This window comes from Lethenteron reissneri, chromosome 51, assembly GCF_015708825.2.
Source record: "Lethenteron reissneri isolate LAM-NWPU_2019-01 chromosome 51, ASM1570882v1, whole genome shotgun sequence".
NCBI lineage: Eukaryota > Metazoa > Chordata > Hyperoartia > Petromyzontiformes > Petromyzontidae > Lethenteron > Lethenteron reissneri.
The window spans coordinates 327,301-345,299 of NC_083829.1; the positions used below are offsets into that span (position 1 = coordinate 327,301).

Below are 17,999 nucleotides of genomic sequence, written 5' to 3' on the forward strand. Positions count from 1 at the left end.
GTACCGCATTCCCTTGGCCAGCCAGGGGTATAGCAGCAGCAGCACGCAGCAGCAGCAGCTGCAGCAGCAGCAGCTGCAGCAGCAGCAGCTGCAGCTGCAGCAGCAGCACGCAGCAGCAGCAGCACCACGCAGCAGCAGCTGCTGCAGCAGCAGCACCACGCAGCAGCAGCAGCTGCAGCAGCAGCAGCTGCAGCAGCAGCAGCTCGACCCCCACGGGGAGTGGTGCGATCCACCAACCCTCGCTGCTGCCTCCACGGTGCTGGGCTACTGCAGGCAGCCACGTGCCGCAGCAGCAGCAGCCACGTGCAGCAGCAGCAGCAGCCACGTGCCGCAGCAGCAGCAGCAGCCACGTGCCGCAGCAGCAGCCACGTGCCGCAGCAGCAGCAGCAGCAGCCACGTGCCGCAGCAGCAGCAGCAGCCACGTGCCGCAGCAGCAGCCACGTGCCGCAGCAGCAGCAGCAGCCACGTGCCGCAGCAGCAGCAGCAGCAGCCACGTGCCGCAGCAGCAGCAGCAGCCACGTGCAGCAGCAGCAGCAGCAACAGCCACGTGCCGCAGCAGCAGCAGCAGCAGCCACGTGCCGCAGCAGCAGCAGCCACGTGCCGCAGCAGCAGCAGCAGCAGCGTAGCCACCAACGCCTCCCACCACACTCCGTTACACTTTAGTGGCTGTGTCTGATGAAGAAAACCAAAACCCCATCGGCCTCGCCAAGGGAGTCACCGCAGGTTAAATTAGCCACGGTGTCAAACGCAGCACGTGACTCAATAGGCACACGGAGTTGGCCAATTGTCGTGAGCCCCAAATCATTATTGGCTTTTAAAAAAAAACGTGCGCGTCAAAGCATCGCTGCGCTTTCGCATTTCCTCCACAAGAGGGCATCGGTTGCCCTTGCCTCTGACACGGGCGACGTGCAAGAGGCAAAGGGGCAGCCCTGCAATGGCTCGCTCACACCACTGCCGGCGGTCGGTGCCTCCACACGAAACGCGGTGGTGGTGGTGGGGTGGGATTGAGCTCTAGAAAGCACCTCTAGAGGGTAACTGGCCTACTCTTCTACGCTGGCCAGACGGATACGAAGAGGTGAGAGAACTCACACTTTTACACGACCGCACGCGATCGACTTGGGTGGACACATTGGTGGACAGAAGCGCCGGGACATTGAATCGAACCGGCGTTCGTCGAGCTCCTGCGCATGAGCTGATCTGGTGTCATTCCATCTGCGTGGGGGCTGTACATCAGTCGGGCGTGCTCCCTCCTTCGACTGCCATTCCGTTGGTCAGTCTCGACCATTGGCCATGGTCCCACTTGTGTTTCTTGCCACGGTCATCGTCGGGATGTTTGGTCATTCGTGAGCGGGTTGCACGTGGCAGGAAAACAGATCGAGTGCCCGGGGTGGGGGGGGGGGCTACTACGCATTCTATGGGAGGGTAAACACACTCACAGTTCCACACAGATAGACTCGAGAATCCATCGCCGCACGACCATCTTCGGGCAGGGCCGGAACTCGGCGAGTCTCCGGGATACGTCGGAGTCCATCCAAGTCCAAACCAAGCTCACATGCCTGCTGAGCTTCAGAAATCTCACAGGATCGGGCGCGTTCCAGGTGACCCCCATAACAAAACATTTATAATTTACACTATGGGGACCTCATTTGCCAGTAAAAATATGATAATTGGTTCTTTACCCTTCTATCTGGCAACAAAAAAAGGTGTCAGTTTTGTTGCCAGATAGAAGGGTAAAGAACCAATTATCATTTATGATTTAGTTAATTCGTCTTCACTATGTTCTACGCTCCTTTTTAATGAGCTGTGCTATCACTCGCAGCTCAAAGCCAAGATGAATATTACATACACGTATATTTGTATTAGGGTATTTATTTTTCCTTGAAATCATACAATTTGTTATTGTTGCGTAGCAATAAGCTTTTGCGGGGGGCGGGGGGAGCGGTGGCGCAACGGTTAGCGCATTACACTCTGAACCTGGCCCTCTGCTATTGATCCCCTGCCACGGCTCTCATTAGCAGCACGTGATGCATGAACAGGCCCCCGTGTCTCCTCTCGCCCTTTCACAAGCCCGCACTGACCAACGCGGTGAAGTATGGTCGAAACAATCGTCATTACCGATAGGGTGAATTGATGTATGACTTTAAATTAGTCGCCGATTAAGATTAAATCTTCACTGTGCATTTAAACAAATTTTCAATTGCTCTGTACGCATTGCTAAACAACATTGAACCCGTATCGCACACGGCTTCCCCACGGCCATGCTGTTCACCAATAATTCACCACGCATAGATGTTCCAGCTCAGTGCAGGATAGCAATATGGATGTTGCATGCATGTGTATAACTTCGTTCACACCGTACATAGCCGACGGTGCTTATCGGAGGTGCTGCACTCCCTGCGTATAATCGCTCGCTGTGTGTCTACAGACGGGGCGTGATCATCACCCGGTGCGGAAAACCCGGACAGTGTTCCCCTCACCCGGCACACCACGTCAAGTCTACCTTTCGCTACGGCTGTGGCTGGCCCACGAGTCACCTACCATTCTAGTGGCCCCGAACGAAAATTCTCGGTGAGAAAGTGAAGGCATTGTAGGTTGTGAACAGGAAAGTGCAGCTGCAGTTGGTGAGAGGAGGTTGTAATGTGCCGCGTGGAGGACGCCAAGTTACCGGGACGGACAGTGGAGTGGCACTCAGAGGTCGACTTACAGGCAGACGGTGGTGGTGGCGGTGGTGGCGGTGGTGGTGGTGGTGGTGGCGGTGGTGGCGGTGGTGGTGGTGGTGGTGGCGGTGGTGGTGGTGGTGACGATGATGATGAGACCGGAAGAACAGACCTCGGAGGTCGAGTGTCGACGTTGCAAAAGCGATGGGATCTAGCAGACGGAAGGAAGCGATGGCGAGGTGCAGTGGTATTCACGGCGCTGGCAGTAATGCCTTCTTGACATTGACTTTGAGCTTGAAGGCTTGGCAGATAATGCGTAGGAGCGTCGTAGGTGTGGTCAGTGTTCAGTCGAGGCTGACCCCCGGGTCAAACGAACCGAGTTATGCGGGGTCCATCGCTTGTCCCTTGTTTGTCCTTGGGCCAGTGGGTGTTACAATTCCACGTTACTACGGCGGGAACCGTTCAATCCGCGAGACATTTCCTGCAGCCAAGTTGGTCCACCCCCACGGGGAATAGAATTCACTCGTCTTCGGCTGTGTGAAGATTCGATTGACTGTCAAAGTTGCACTGGGCGACTGCGATAGGCAAGGAGCGGTGACGCAGCGATCGGCACGTCGCGCTGTAGACTCCCCGTGCAGTACATATACAGTATATATATATAGACTGTATGTCAAACTCATCCTTGAAACCTCCTTCACCGAACCCACACTAACCAGTGTGGTGCCGCCTGGTCAAACAAAGCGCTCGGGACGTAGGCACGGTTCGCGGGTGAAGTCACCTGCAACAAACACACAGCCACTCGTCACCCATCTCTGCGCGATCCACCTACCCGGGCACCCCGCTCCCCACCCCCCCTTTTGCAAGGCGCGCTCCGTAGCCCGCGGACACCGCACACCGCTGATGACTCGCATGTGATGCTCATAGACCCGCTGTGCAATTACGCGCGGTGTACGTACGACACGAAAAAGTTGCCTTAAAAAATTAAATAAACTTCTGAGCCTTGGCGACCCAACCAATAGCGTGCCGCCCGTGGGACTACTTATAACCGCGCTACTGGACAGCCATGAGCACACGCGCGTGTTATCCAGGCCACGGGTCACTCACTCATTCACTTATCTCTCTCTCTTCTCTCGCTCCCTTCATGCACGCTCTCCCTTTTCTCTCCACCAGCCGTCATCTCTCTCGCTCACTTTCTCGACAGAGAGAGGGAGTGTGATGAGTTCGTGACGCCAATCAGCATTTTTTTAAGAAGTTCGTTTGGAAGTAGGAGTCGAGGCACGAGACGATTTGGGAATACGACCACTTCGCCTACTGCGCAGCGAGCATTGTTTAGGGTTCTTACGCTGCTCATATTTAACGAGATGCGTCTGTGCGTTTTTTGTTTGTGAAGGCTCTTGTACAGTTTAGAGTGGTTCGCGTGTAAGTCTGTGACTCCAGCCTGAACGCAGTGGGACATTATTACAGTGGCAACGTTGTTGCAAGAGTCGGTTGTAGGATGCGTGTTCTTGTAGTGCGCCGTAATGTGAAATGTGGTGTTTTTGTTTAGTATGGTGCGGGAAAAGTAACTGCATGTGTGCGTTTTCATAATTAGCTGGAAACTGCCGTTGAGCAAGATTTACTTATTATTTTTCGTGTGCGTTAAAAGCATATCGTTATGTTATTTAAACTCTAAGGTTTATGTATGTTTATGCAAGGAGTACTTATTCTATCATCTCGCCGTAATCTCGTTGTTCAACGTAGTTTATCCCTTCGTACTTATACATTTTCCTCTGTGTTATATTTCATCATCATCACCGTCCTCATTGTTAAACTTACCATTTCAACCATCGCATCTTTTAACAAACATTACAATTCACCCTTCTACCCTTCAAAACAATAGTTCTTCCACCACTTTCGCCACTCATCCGTGCACCGGCTCACACCGCGCGTGCAATTGCATTCACCCTTTACCAGAGTGCCCTGACCGGAGCGATCACTACAACCGCTACTCACTCACTCACCACCACCGGGTTGGCGACCCATCATCCCCTCGCTTCTCCGCACAGCGCTGGCATTCAAGATGAGTCGGCCTCCGAGTGGGCCCCATCTGAGACTCGCCTGTTGGGGACTTGTGCTCGTTCAACTGTGGACAGTCGGGGCGACCTCGTGGTGGTAAGGACTTGCTCCCCCACCTCCTTCATCACTGCTCCACGCGTCTCTGTGCGTACACTGCCGCGGGTCTCGAGGTTCGCTCGGCCTTACGCGACTGGCTGGCCCGCCGGGTATCAGCATCAGCAGGGCCGGGCGAGCGTGGTGCTGGCCACACCACCCCCTGGTGCGGCGTGGCCACGGCATTCATATCAGATGGGTGCCGCTCGCTGACACCGCACGCCCCCAATAGTCTGCGTATAAACAGAACGTTGGTCTCGATACGTCTCCTTCGTGTGTATTCTCTCTCCGAATGAAAACGAAACGAATCAAGTTGTCTTCCTACACAACCCATCGGCGCCACGGCCGTCTCTGGGAGTGCGTCATGTCAGCAGCATCGATTCAGAGTCGCGACGAGATGCGATGTGTCTGCGCGCCGTGCGGTTCGACGTGATTGTGTCTCCGGGTTGTATCGGACGACGGTTTCTTTGACTGCACACGCCATTCGGTGTTATGTGTGCGATCCCATAACCGCGTTGCGCCCTTGTGTCGTGTGAGCTTGTGTCCGTATCTCTGTGTGTGTCTGCACGTGCTAGTATCGTGTCTATATATGTCTATATATGTATATATGTGTGTCTATATGTGTGTCTACATGTGTGTCTATATGTATGTCTATATGTGCCGATGTGAATGCCTGTCCGCTGCGTCTGCTCGGGTTTGTGCACGTGTCCTGTCCTGTATTATGGGCTGGTGTCTTCACGTGTCTTGTGTCTGATACGTGTCTGTGTGGTGACGATGTCTTCGTGGCTTTGTGTCTGCATGTGACTGTGGGCTTGTGTCTGCGTCTACGCGAATGCGTGGTTGTGTCGACGTGGGCTTGTGTGCTTGTGTCTTTCTGCGTTTAATCTGGGGGGCAGTGGTGCAGTGATAGTACACTACGCTACGAGCCCGGCCACATGAGTTCGATTCACGGCCAGTGGCGAATATCTGACGGGTCATGGGCCTCTCTGAAGTCAGCTCAGCCTTAAATGAGTACTCGGTGCGGTGTGTAAACATCACCACTGGGGAGACAAAGGCGGCCGGGCGTGGTGTTGGCCACCCATCCCCTCGTGTGCCGTGCCGACCTGCATAGGTGCTCGCTAACAGCACTTGGCCCAAACGTCTGTTAACGTCATAGGGTGATCTTTGTATTGGCCTTGTTAATATTTGTATCTGCGTGAGTGTGACGTGGGTTGAACGGTGGTGCAGCCGAGTTCGCGTCCCGGTCGCGGCTAACATCAGTGGCGCGTGGTATCCGCACCATTCTTGGGTTCTTTTTCGCCAACCCCAAATGATCGGCGCGGTGATGCGATTGACAAGAGGCGGTTAATAAATGGGTTATTACAATGAGGTCTACGAAGACAAAGATCCCCTGGATAGCCTTAACAGACTGTAGGGGCAGGTGCTGTTAGCGAGTAGCACCTATGAAGGCCGGCACGGCACACGAGGGGGTGGGTGGCCAGCACCACGCCCGGCCGCCTTTGTCTCCCGAGTGGCAATGTTTACACATCGCACCAGGCACTCATTTGAGGCTGAGTCGACCTAGGGGACGCCCAGGAACGGTTCAGACATTCGTCACTTGCGTGTTGGTGGCCGTGAGCGGGAATCGAACTCGGGTCGCCGGGTTCGTAGCGCAGCACTGACCGCTACTACGCCACCAGCTCCCCGCACGTGTAGATGCACAAGGCACGGTGGGATTGCGTGTGGTGGGTCAGTCGGCCTTCTGTATCGGGGGTTGTCGCGTGGGAGAAGGCTTCGCCCGCTTTCTATCGTCTTGACCGTCACACTGCACGCACGGCGAATTACTCGCTTCACTGACAACGGCGACGATTATATAATTACGGCTGTTCGTGTGAGCGTTCCGCGCGCGGCTTGACGCACTGCAGACCTCTTTAGGCTATCGCGTAGAAGTGGAAGCGATCAACATCCGCTGCTTAGATTATTTGAGGGGGGGGGGCGGCTCAAAGTCGATCATTATAATTTCCAGAATGTGCTAGTTATGAGCAACTACTCGCCACTACTCGTGTGCCAATGTGCCAGCCTTCAGGCCCCACTTGTAGAACACGATGGCGCTTTGCGGAGATGTGGACGCAGTGGGCAGCGAAGTTGTCGCTCCGAACTCACTCAGCTGAGTTCGATCCCCGCCGCGCCTCGGACGTCAGTGGCGAGTTCCATCCGGATCGGTTCTGGACACCACCAGCCCCGTCAACCCGCACTGAGCCAGAGTGGTGAAGTATGGTCAAAACCACCCCCGTGACCGACGCAGCTCACCGACGTGGTGAGCCATGGATCCAGCAGCCCTTCGTATTGACAAAGTACTATACGCTAAACTATGAATTACCATGGTTGTAGTTATACTATCGGGCCAATACAGAGGTGCACGCGCATATTTGTGCAGGTTCACGTGTACATGTATGCACGCGTGTTTTGGTAAAATAATGGACAAACAATGTCCCCTTACGTTCGCGACGTGTCACGTGGATCTACGTGCGTCCAGGACGTTGCTCACGCGCGCATCTCACCAACAAACGACGTGCCAGCAACAATGGCACCGCCACGGCTATATCATCAGTGGCGAGTGATAACTTCTTGAACCGCTCGTGCTGTCTCTCACCACCTCTCTGCTCTGACCACCGAGGTGAAGTATGACCCAGCCAACAACCCACCCTCCGTGGCTGACACCAACGTGGGGATGGACCATCATCCAGCAGTGGATTGACAAAGGACATGTCACGGAATAAGTAGCACACGGACGTGCATGCGTGTAGCTCCGTAACCATGTGCGAACGCTTAGGATACTCACGTTCATGCGCAATGCACGTGTCTCGAATAGCACGCACGCATATTTTAAAACACAATAATCACCCTCCGTGTATCGCGTTGCATGTGGTACAAGTCGTGCCACTTACTACATGAGGCCCAGTTCCCGATCATTGCTTGCCTTGAGTCAATGCAGCTGCAATGTATTCAGTCGCAGGAAGGCCGTGGTGCAGATGGGATGCGTTCGCGGCTTTATTTCGACGTGGAGAGACGGGGTCAATGGAAGTGTTGTCTGCGCCTCTTATTTGTTCGCAACATTCGGTACATGCAGCGACGCTATTTTATTATGATGTTTAGTTACATGATAACGTTGGTCAGCGTATACACACACGAGCAAACATCGAACTTGTCATCTACATATGGTATGATACACACGATATATAAGTATATAGCAATAACAAAGCGATGTGCGTTATTGTTATTATTGCCAATATGTAATGTATTATTACTCGTAATTATTACTTACAGCTCCTTTGTAAAGCCACTGCTGCACGAGGGCCTCGTCGCGTCGCGTCGGTCGCGGGGGTTGTTGTGACCATACTTCACCACGCTAGTCACTGCGGGTTGGTTGAAAGGGAGGAGTGAGGGGGGGGGTTAAGGACCGGCTCAGACTCCACTCGCAGTGCGCTAACCACTGCGCCACCCATCCGTCTCTGTGCAATATTGTTATTATCATCATCATCATTATACTCTGTAGTTTTAAACGTTCTCTTCTATCTTGATTTGTGTAAACCTTGGATTCTCTCAGCGGATGCCTTCACGCGCCGCCCTCGTGTTGATCCACTGCTGGACGAGGACCTCTGTGCGCCGTGCCGCTCACTGTGGTTTGACCATACTTCACCGCGCTGGTCGGTGCAGGTTAGCGGACTCTTTGCTAACAGGTCTCACTAAATGTCAGCAATGTTCGTCTCGCGGGCGTCTCTCTGCAAGTCGACCTCATTCCACGCATCTGGGTGGAAGTCTGTTTCTGCATTTCTTTACGCGTCGGGTTTTACTTCGCAACGGAGCCGTCTGCTGTCACTGGACTCGCGTGCACAGCTCTTTTGTCAATCCACTGCTCGATGGTGACCCTTCCGCGTCTACGGTCGTCTGGCATATTTGACCATACTTCACCACGCTGGTCAGTTCGAGAAGATCTCGGTTTGGATGTTTGACCAATTGCCTCGTTGATTTTATTTGATGTAAGAAAAAAAACATTTTACTCGTGGGAATAAACCGGAGTGACCGGAGACCCGCCGTTATGGATGTGTTGCCAGCAACCTACTTGCTGTACTGCCTCGCACCGGCTCCTCGTTTCACCAAGACATGCCCACGACAGTCCACGTTATCATGAACGCGCGGGTCGTGCTGGTGCGGTGCACTCGTGGGGACAGGGTTGGCATCGCGGAGTATGCCATTGACAAGCGCGCTAAGCAGGGTGCCTGTAGTTGGTAGTAGGCAGCGTAGCAAGTAGGTTGACACGTGAAGTTGCGTCCATTGGCTTTGAGGATTTAAGGAACTTCGCGACTGACATACTCTTTGTGATAATGTTATGGGTTTTTGCCGTTATATAACATTACAGAAAACCTTAAACATATGCACACCTAAACATATACCACATGTTGCATTAAGAAAGGCAAATGGGCTTGGGCAGCACACGTGATGGAGAGAAGCGGCCGAGACTGGCAACGGAGCGGCAGTCAAAGGAGAGAAACTCGGACGATCGCCGCCGAGTGGGAGCGATGAGATCAGGGTTCGTGATCGTTACACATCGCCCCTGGGGAGACAAAGGCGGCCTTGGCTTTGCCCACCCACTTCCTCGTGTGCCGTTACCGGACCTTCATAGGTTGCTAATCGCTAACAGCACTTGCCTCCCACAGTCTGCTAAAGGCTATACGGGGGATATTTGTCTTTGTTACGTGGCAGGATTTGTGAGCGATGGTGACGGCTTGGGGGAGGCCTTCACCCAGCAGGGAAAGGCTCAGGACCGGTTCAGATATCAAATGATGGAAGCCGCGGCCGGGAATAGCAAACTCAGTTCGCCTGAGTTATTCGGAAACTGAGTGGGCTAACCACTGCGCCACCGTTCACTGCTACACTCCTGTCACCACCACAAAGACAAAGGTCCCCCGTATAGCCTTAACAGACTGTTGGGGCAAGTGCTGTTAGCAAGCACCTATGAAGGCCGCCACGGTTTACGAGGGTGTGGGTGGCCAGCACCACACGTGGCCGCCTTTGTCTCTCCAGTGGCGATATTTACACACCGCACCAGCTATTCATTTGAGGTTGAGTCGACCTAGGGGAGACCCAGGACCGGTTCAGATATTATCGCCACTTGGTGTTGGCCGTGAGCGGCAATTGAACTCGGGTCGCCGAGTTGCGCAGCGCAGCGCGCTAACCACTACACCACCGCTCCCCACCACCACCACCACAAAGCACAATCCCCATGGGCCCGTATCGCAATAGCCGTGCTTAGAGCATCTAATCCGGGATGAGAACATGATTACTATTACATAATCCCTCTCGCACACTCTGCCCGCGCGGGTGTTTCCCGAGTGTCCTGGGAGCTGTGGGACGCAAGTGGTAAGCGCGCTACGCGACGTGGCCACGAACCCCATTTCGATTTCCCCGCTCACGTCCAATAGCAGTGGCAGAATATTCTAATCTGTCCTGGGCATCCGCTGGGTCGACTCGGTCTTGAATGAGTAACTGGTGCGGTGATTTAAGCATCGCCATTCGGGAGACAAAGGCGGCCGGGTGCGGTTGTGTGCCCACTCGCCCCCCTCGTGTTATTCCCTGCCGGCTTTAATAGGTGCTCGCTAACAGCGCTTGCCCCAACAGTCTGCTGAAGGCTACACGGGGAGATCATTGTCTGTGTCACATCTTCGTGTGTACATATATATACGTATGTAATATCAATTTGTACGCGGGGAGCGGTAGCCTTATTCTGCGCATGTATAATTTCAGAGAGTAATAACAACTATGTACATGGTACAATAATATTATAATACAAAAAAAATCCCCGTAGAAGTCCACATACATAACTCACCACTGATGTTAGCCGTGACCGGAGAATCGAGTTATTTCTTTTTGGGCCCGCGCACGGCTAACATCAGTGGCGAGTGATATTTGAACGGATCATTGGTGCCAGCAACAACAACAACAGCAGCAGCAGCACATTGCCCAACCCACACTGCAGGCTGCTGTCGCGATGATGTGTCCGTCAAACGACGTTGGCGTATTCATCCAGCAGTGGCATAGCGCGGCGCTGTCGGCTTGTTGCGATGGACGTGGTAGGCGTGCGCGTTTCTCCCCCGCTTGGGGTTTCTCTCCCGCCTTAAATATTCGTTGAACAATTAATCGGTTCATACGTCCCCCCAAAAATTGGGGCAGGACCCTCTTGGATACGAGCAACTTGAGACTCGGCGATAACTTGTGCGGGGAAATGGCACGGCTGCAATCAAGATGTGATCATGCACGCGCATGTGATTGTGAACGCGATATGAATTCATCACCTACGAGTATGTACAACGAAACATATACATATACACAGCACCGTCTCTATAATAACCTATTTATATGTGTGTTTTGGCCATGCTTAATATTGCCGATACGCGATTATATATTATAGATAACATACACAATTTATGATACAGAGTATTAAATATGTCATTTGTACGTATGCATTTGTGATAAACAAATGTAATGCTGACTGACACATGATTCAGTAGCAACACTAAGTCTATCAAGGCTCCACAGTGAACGATTGCGGAGGCCTTCATCCAGCAGTGGATTGATCATGCCCGGCCGCATTTGTCTTCCCCGTGCTGATATTTACCAACCGCACCAGGTACTCAATTCCGAGGCTGGAGGCCCAGCACCGGTTCGAGTATTCGCCACGGATATTGATCGTGAGTGCGAATGGAGCTGGGCGTGACCAGGTTTGGAGCGCAGTGAACTAACCACTGCGCCACCGCTCCCCACAATACTCACACAAACACGCGTACATATTACGCATAACACATGTGGTATAGGGCAAGACATGTATACATTTAGTCTTGTGTTTGTAACTATAGAAATATGATGAGCAATATTTTACAGAAAAAATTCTATAGTTACAATTTTAGTTCACGTGAATTTAAATGGAAGCTGTTTTAACTCAAATATGATCTACAATTAACGTGGCACTACATCCTGGACGTGTCTAACGTTGATAGGCAACCGCATCCCAAGGCGCAGCGGGCATTTATAGTCTGGCCAGGGAGGCAGTCACAGGCAGAGGGGACGAGCAAAGTCCTTGAGCCTAGACTTGAACAGGCGCAGGGAGGTCTGGGTGGAGAGAGCTCCAGACAGTGGGGGCAGCAGAGGAGAAGAAGCGACCTCCCTCTCAGCACAGGTTGACCGGTTTCGCTTCCACAACGGTACAGGAGCACATGTATAAAACAATCATCATCAGCAGCAGCAGCCATGATCAATCTGCTGCTGGATGAAGGCCTCCTCCTCATAGGCCGTGTGGGATATATGACCATGCTTCACGACGCTGGTCTTTGCGGGTTGGCGAAGGCGGGTGGGGCACCGACCAACAGTGCAGGTTTCTGCCCGACGGGATCTGTACGTTACACGCATGGTGATCACCGTTCCGAGCGCTTCCCTGGCCCAATAAATACCTGCTTAGCTTGCCGGGTGTGAAACGCTAGTTGGACGCGTTCCGGATGATGGGCGAGCGAGTGAATGCGTGAGCGAGTGGATGAGTGAGCGAGTGAGTGAGCGAGTGGATGAGCGAGCGAGTGGACGGACGAGCGAGTGGACGGACGAGCGAGTGGACGGGCGAGCGAGTGGACGGGCGAGCGGACGGGCGAGCGAGCGGACGGTCGAGCGAGCGGACGAGCGAGCGAGTGGACGGGCGAGCGAGTGGATGAGTAAGCGAGTGGGTGAGCTGTTGTGGTCTGCAGAATGGTAGTCGAAGAGTGTGGACGATGACACATTTACATTGCGCACTTTTCAGTTTTTATTCCGTGTTCTTTATATTCATCAGCGCACAAGATGCGCAGAAAAGTGCGCGTTCGAAAATCGCTCAGCCTTGACCAGACCACCAACTCAAAAGAGCTGAATTGTGTGGCGCATTTTTTTAGTTTTGAGGCAAAAGAATTGGGAATATGTGGCCAACACCCGCCCCCCACGTCCACATTTTCTTTGTCAGTGTTCACGTTTCCTATCCATGTCGTAGCCGCGATGAATACTGAGTAGGGGGAAGGTATCAGGAAAGTCTGACTAAATCCCCGCGGCGCCGGTAGGCATGCACACACATATATAGATCGCTAAAACTCCGGTCAGACTTTCTGAACGATTATTGCACTAGCAGATGCCGTCTCGTTTACACGGCGAAATACATCGGCAACACGCGTCTCAGGAGAACGCGATTGTATTTGTACATCACGGTATCGTGATGTACGCCCGCGTCCGTCTTGATTGTGTTTCACAGCGGCACACGGGAGCGCGTTCGTTTTCAAGCGGCCCAAGGGGTGGGGGGGGGGGGGACATTCGATCTCGGTTTGAGAAATGAGCGTCGTAATAATCATCGTTTACGGTCCACTGCTGGATGGCTTTGACCATACTTCACCACGCGGGCGGCAGCAGCTGACATCGTTCGTTGCTAACGTTGGTCGGGAATCGAACGCGGCTCCGTCCGTCCGCTCGTGTTCATGGCGCAATGCACCACCACTGCCCGCCAATGGGACTGTGTAAATGTACTGCGTGTGTGCATAGTGTGGAACATGTGTACAACTGTGATACGGGAGATTTATCAAGAACGCAAAGCCTCATGGGAATTCCCTAGGTCGACTCAGTCTTAAATGAGTACTGTATACCTGATGCGGTGTGTGAACGATCGGCCTTGGGGAGACATAGGCGGCCGGGCGTGGTGCTGGCCACCCATCCCCTCGTGTACGGTGCCGCGTCCTTGATAGGTGCTACTCGCTAACAGCACTTGCCCCGATATTCTGTTGAGGCTATACGGGGGACCTATGCCTTTGTGCCTTTGAATGCGTATCAGGGCTTAATTATGCGTGGAATATTATCCGGGGTCCCTCAAGCCCAAACCCCTCGGACTCCCCCCCAACCCCCCACCCTTTCCTCAACCCCTTCCAACCTCGGCAGTCGAGGGGGCGGGACGGACGAATACAACATTTTTCCGGAGTTCAGCCCCGGACAGCTCCGGCTGAAATAAAGCCTTTTGTATCGACATACGGGTGTGGACCTATGTGCTGATGATGATAATTTCCGATACTGATGCTGATTATGATGCTGATGGTGGATTATCTGCTCATGTAGCTGATGATGGCAGCGATGAATATAAAGCCCTTTGGTATATAGTGTATCGACATACGGCTGTGGATCTATGTGCTGATGATGACAATACCGATGCTGATGATGGATCAGCTGCTGCTGTCGCTGCTGTAGTTCATGATGGCAATGATGTTTACTGATGCTGAATGCTTCTTGATACGACTACGACGTCTGCCGCTGATGATGCTGGTGATGATTACGTTCGCTGTAGCAATCACAAGTGCATTCCGCCGTACAGCTACGGGCGTTCAGCGCTCTGCAATGTTTGACTGCGCACCCAAGATCCCATTAAGCCCTGTCGTCGACGTCACCCGTCGTCGTGATTAGTAACCCGAGACTCGGATTTCATTGGCAGAACGGAGGCCTACAATGCGCGGCCGCTTTCCGCTTGACGCCGAACGTAATTTCTGGGGGAAACAATTCGACGCGGGGAGAAACGCAACAAAGCAACACACAAAACCTGTGTCCTTGTTGCAGCCATGTTCACTCCACTGCTGGACGAAGGCATCCCACCAAAGCCGTCGCCATCGCTTACGCTCGTTATGATTGTTGGTGTTGTTGTTGCGCTTTGTTTAACCCGGGGGAGCCTCGCCGACTCGTGTGACTCTTTCGCAGGAGGGTGCTGTCAGGTTTGTCGCAGCAGGGGAGGGGGGGGATTATTGCCGCTCCTGCTGCTGATAATCCCCCAATCGAATCATTTTCTGGCACAATTTTATTTTTCCAACTTTGGCCAATTCGGACGCCGACGGCGGCACGTGGTGGCATATCGAGCGGCGTCACGGACCCGGAACGTCCAATTGTGAAGCAGACGTAGTTGCAGTATTGTATGCTGCTGATGCTGCTGTTGACGATGATGACGACGGCAATCATGATGATCATTAAGTCAGTTGCTACTGCTGTCGATGTCGATAATGATGGCCACGCTGGTGATGCTGCTGATACTCCCGCTGATGATGTTGCTGATCACCATCACATCAACGGCTACACCCACCCTCAAACTCCCCCTCCCTCCTCCTCCCTCACCTCGTTACCCCCCCCCCCCCCCCGTCTCCTCGTGCCGCAGGTCGCTGGCCCTGAGGGCCCCTGACCGCTCCGAGTCTCCGATGATCGGTGCGCAGCCGCTGTGCGCCTCGGCGCCCGGCCTGTCCCCCGGGCAGCGCAAGCTCTGCCACCTGTACCAGGACCACGTGGCGCACATCGGCGAGGGTGCCCGCCTCGCCCTCAGAGAATGCCAGCACCAGTTCCGATCTCGGCGATGGAACTGCACTGCTCTCGGCGCCGACTCGGTCTTTGGACCCGTGGCTCAGTCAGGTATGCGTCCCAGTCACACGGAGCGTCTCATGCTCATGCACGCAGTGAGGCGGAGGGAGGGGGGGGGTCACCTCCTGTTGACCGCTCCCGGGTAGGGCTGTCAGCTGACCTGGTTTGACCCGGACGCTCTGGGTGTTGGGCGCCGAATGTGTTCGGGTGGCAGGAATTGATGCGTACCGAGATGTGGGCACCGGACAGTATCGTGTGGGACGTTATGTCAGTCTGTGGACTGAGAAACACGTCCTGGTGGGGTCTGGGGGATGACGTGGCAACCCTAGCCCCTAGCGAGTGGTTGAAATTCCACATTCCTTAGGCAGGGAATCGTCGATCCACAGGATAACTACTTTTGCCTTCCTTACAAAGGGGTTGCTCATTGTATCGACCCCCGAAGCATGATTGGCTGAGTCACCTCCACCCTCCAAAACCCGGATTTGAACTCACAACCTTGCCATTGCGATCCGCTCGCTCCACCCAGCAGCCAGCTGGCTAGGTGGGCCCCAGGGCGGTCAGTCAGGGGCGGGGCTGTGGGGAGGTGGGTGGCAGGTGGCCCATCGTGGCCGTGTCGGAAACACCGAGGCCAGGCTCTGGGTGTGTTGTCTCGGAGAGAGAGACACTTTTCTTGACAGTCAAATGCATGTCCTTCGCCTGTGTATGCTCTCTAATGCATGTGCGTTGTCTTGCTGGGTCTCAGTATAATCGCAAGTGTCCCTCTCTTCGTGCTTTCTTCTTTGTGCATTTTGTTGTTGTTGTTGTTGTTCAGTTTTTTCATTTTTTTCAAAGCAGTGCAAACAGTCCAAAAAAACCCCAATAACTTTGCAGAATCAGAATATTTATACTGGAAGAATCCGATGGGCTATAAAGCTCCTTTTTTACAGATTTCCGTTCTCATGCGTTAATGCCCGTGTCTCTGATCCATATGTCGCGGCAGGTAATAACCTGCATTCATTAAAAAATATATGTATATAAAGTGCCAAGCACCACGCTATTTTTTCAAAGCGTTACAATATTCCATGCATATTCGTGTTTTTCCACCTTGTTTCAAAAGTCATACCGTGCCCGCCGCCGATTCTGCTTCTTGGCGAATGCGACGCACGTGGAAGGCATTACACACGAGCACGCCGTGTGTAATGTACATTTTAAAAAAAATAACAACCCCCCAAAAAATATCAAAACATTTCCGGAAGTTCTCGCAAGTCTGATTGGGATTGACAGAGATAATTGCGTAGTTAATCGCACATGTTGCATTAACTACCACATAACAATTAATGGACTATATTACAAACTCTGTTTTGTATGAACTGTTACAGTTTAACAAAATCCAGATCTTTAAATAGGAGGGGAGACAATGCTGCTGTTAGCGAGCACCTATTAAGGTTGAGGTGGGAGTGGCCAGTGACTGGCACTATGCACACGCACACACCACACACACTCACACATACAGACACACTCTCACACACACAGACACACACTACACACACCACACACACTCACACTCGCATGCACACACACACCAGACACACACTCACCACACACACACACAACAACAACAACAGCCGCCATTCGCCACTAAGTGGCGGTGACGTCACCACAGACACACACTCACACACACACAGACACACACACACCACACACACCACACACACTCACACGCACACACACACTCACACACACACCACACACACACCACACACACCACACACACTCACACACACACACTCACACACACCACACACACACTACACACACTCACATGCACACACACACGCACACACTCACACACACAGACACACCATACACACGCACACACGCACACACTCACACACACAGACACACCATACACACGCACACACACACAGACACACTCTCACACACACACACACGCACGTGTCTGCTCAACCCACTGCTTATGTTCACGATCACACTGTGATACAAGGCCATTAATTTAAGGCTGAGGTGATCTAGGGGAGGCCCACTCCTAGTTGATGTTATCATATGCCAGTGAACTTGAGGTTGTATCATGGTCAGGATTCAAACCTGGGTGTGTAGATATGTAATGAAGGTGGGAGAGATTTTGGGAGGTGACATTGCAATTAGTTCGAGGAGGAACAATTACACCTCCATGCATTCCCTTGTATTCCCCGATGGATCAGGAAACACGGGCAAGAAGGTGGAGCAACAGCTGAAGCGTGGAGAGAGGCACACGCGCGGGATTACATTGGGAGGCAGAAAGGGGATAGACGCGGTCTAGAGAGCACACGCTCGTTTAAAGACGTCGTTGGGACTGCTGCTTCAAAGGGAAAACAAAGATTGAGTGGCTTGGCCGGAAGGGACGTTGGTGAGGAATACAGACGGCACGGCAGCCCAAGGACGGAACGTGACGGAGGGGATGACCGCCGGGGGGGGGGAGATGGAGCCGACGATGGAATCGGTTCGAGTCCAGGCAGTGGATTGATCGCGGCTGATGGTGACGATGATGCAAATGCATTTTTGAGTCCCCTTTTGAAGAGAGACCCGGACCATAAGGACGATACAAGAAGTCAATGTGAAAAAAGTAAACATCACGCACGATCAGGATATTAAACCTTAATTTGAAGCTTTCGTGACTGCAGGAATCTATACTCTTTGGTTATTTCGGTAAAGTCAGGTAGGTATATACATCACAATAATTGTGATGTATATATATATATTTTTATTTTATCTTTCTACCTACGTGACTATACC

The 17,999-nt window shown here is 52.9% G+C and overlaps 1 protein-coding gene across 1 annotated transcript; it reads left to right on the top strand.

Annotated features, from left to right (window-relative positions):
* Positions 1-3,741: 3,741 nt before the first annotated feature.
* On the top strand, positions 3,742-17,526 carry LOC133355534 (protein Wnt-5b-like). The gene is made up of 3 exons (XM_061572875.1): positions 3,742-4,808; positions 15,031-15,278; positions 17,429-17,526. Exons 1-3 carry the CDS (start codon positions 4,717-4,719, stop codon positions 17,524-17,526), a joined length of 438 nt encoding a protein of 145 aa, XP_061428859.1. The 5' UTR covers positions 3,742-4,716.
* The last annotated feature ends 473 nt before the right edge of the window (positions 17,527-17,999 follow it).

What these genes read in the sequence shown, in the direction of transcription:
- LOC133355534 (XM_061572875.1), top strand. Translation starts at nt 4,717, where the DNA reads ATGAGTCGGCCTCCGAGTGGGCCCCATCTGAGACTCGCCTGTTGGGGA. An exon ending in GTCGGGGCGACCTCGTGGTG is followed by an intron (nt 4,809 to 15,030) that starts GTAAGGACTTGC and finishes CTCGTGCCGCAG; the next exon opens with GTCGCTGGCCCTGAGGGCCC. An exon ending in TGGACCCGTGGCTCAGTCAG is followed by an intron (nt 15,279 to 17,428) that starts GTATGCGTCCCA and finishes CCGATGGATCAG; the next exon opens with GAAACACGGGCAAGAAGGTG.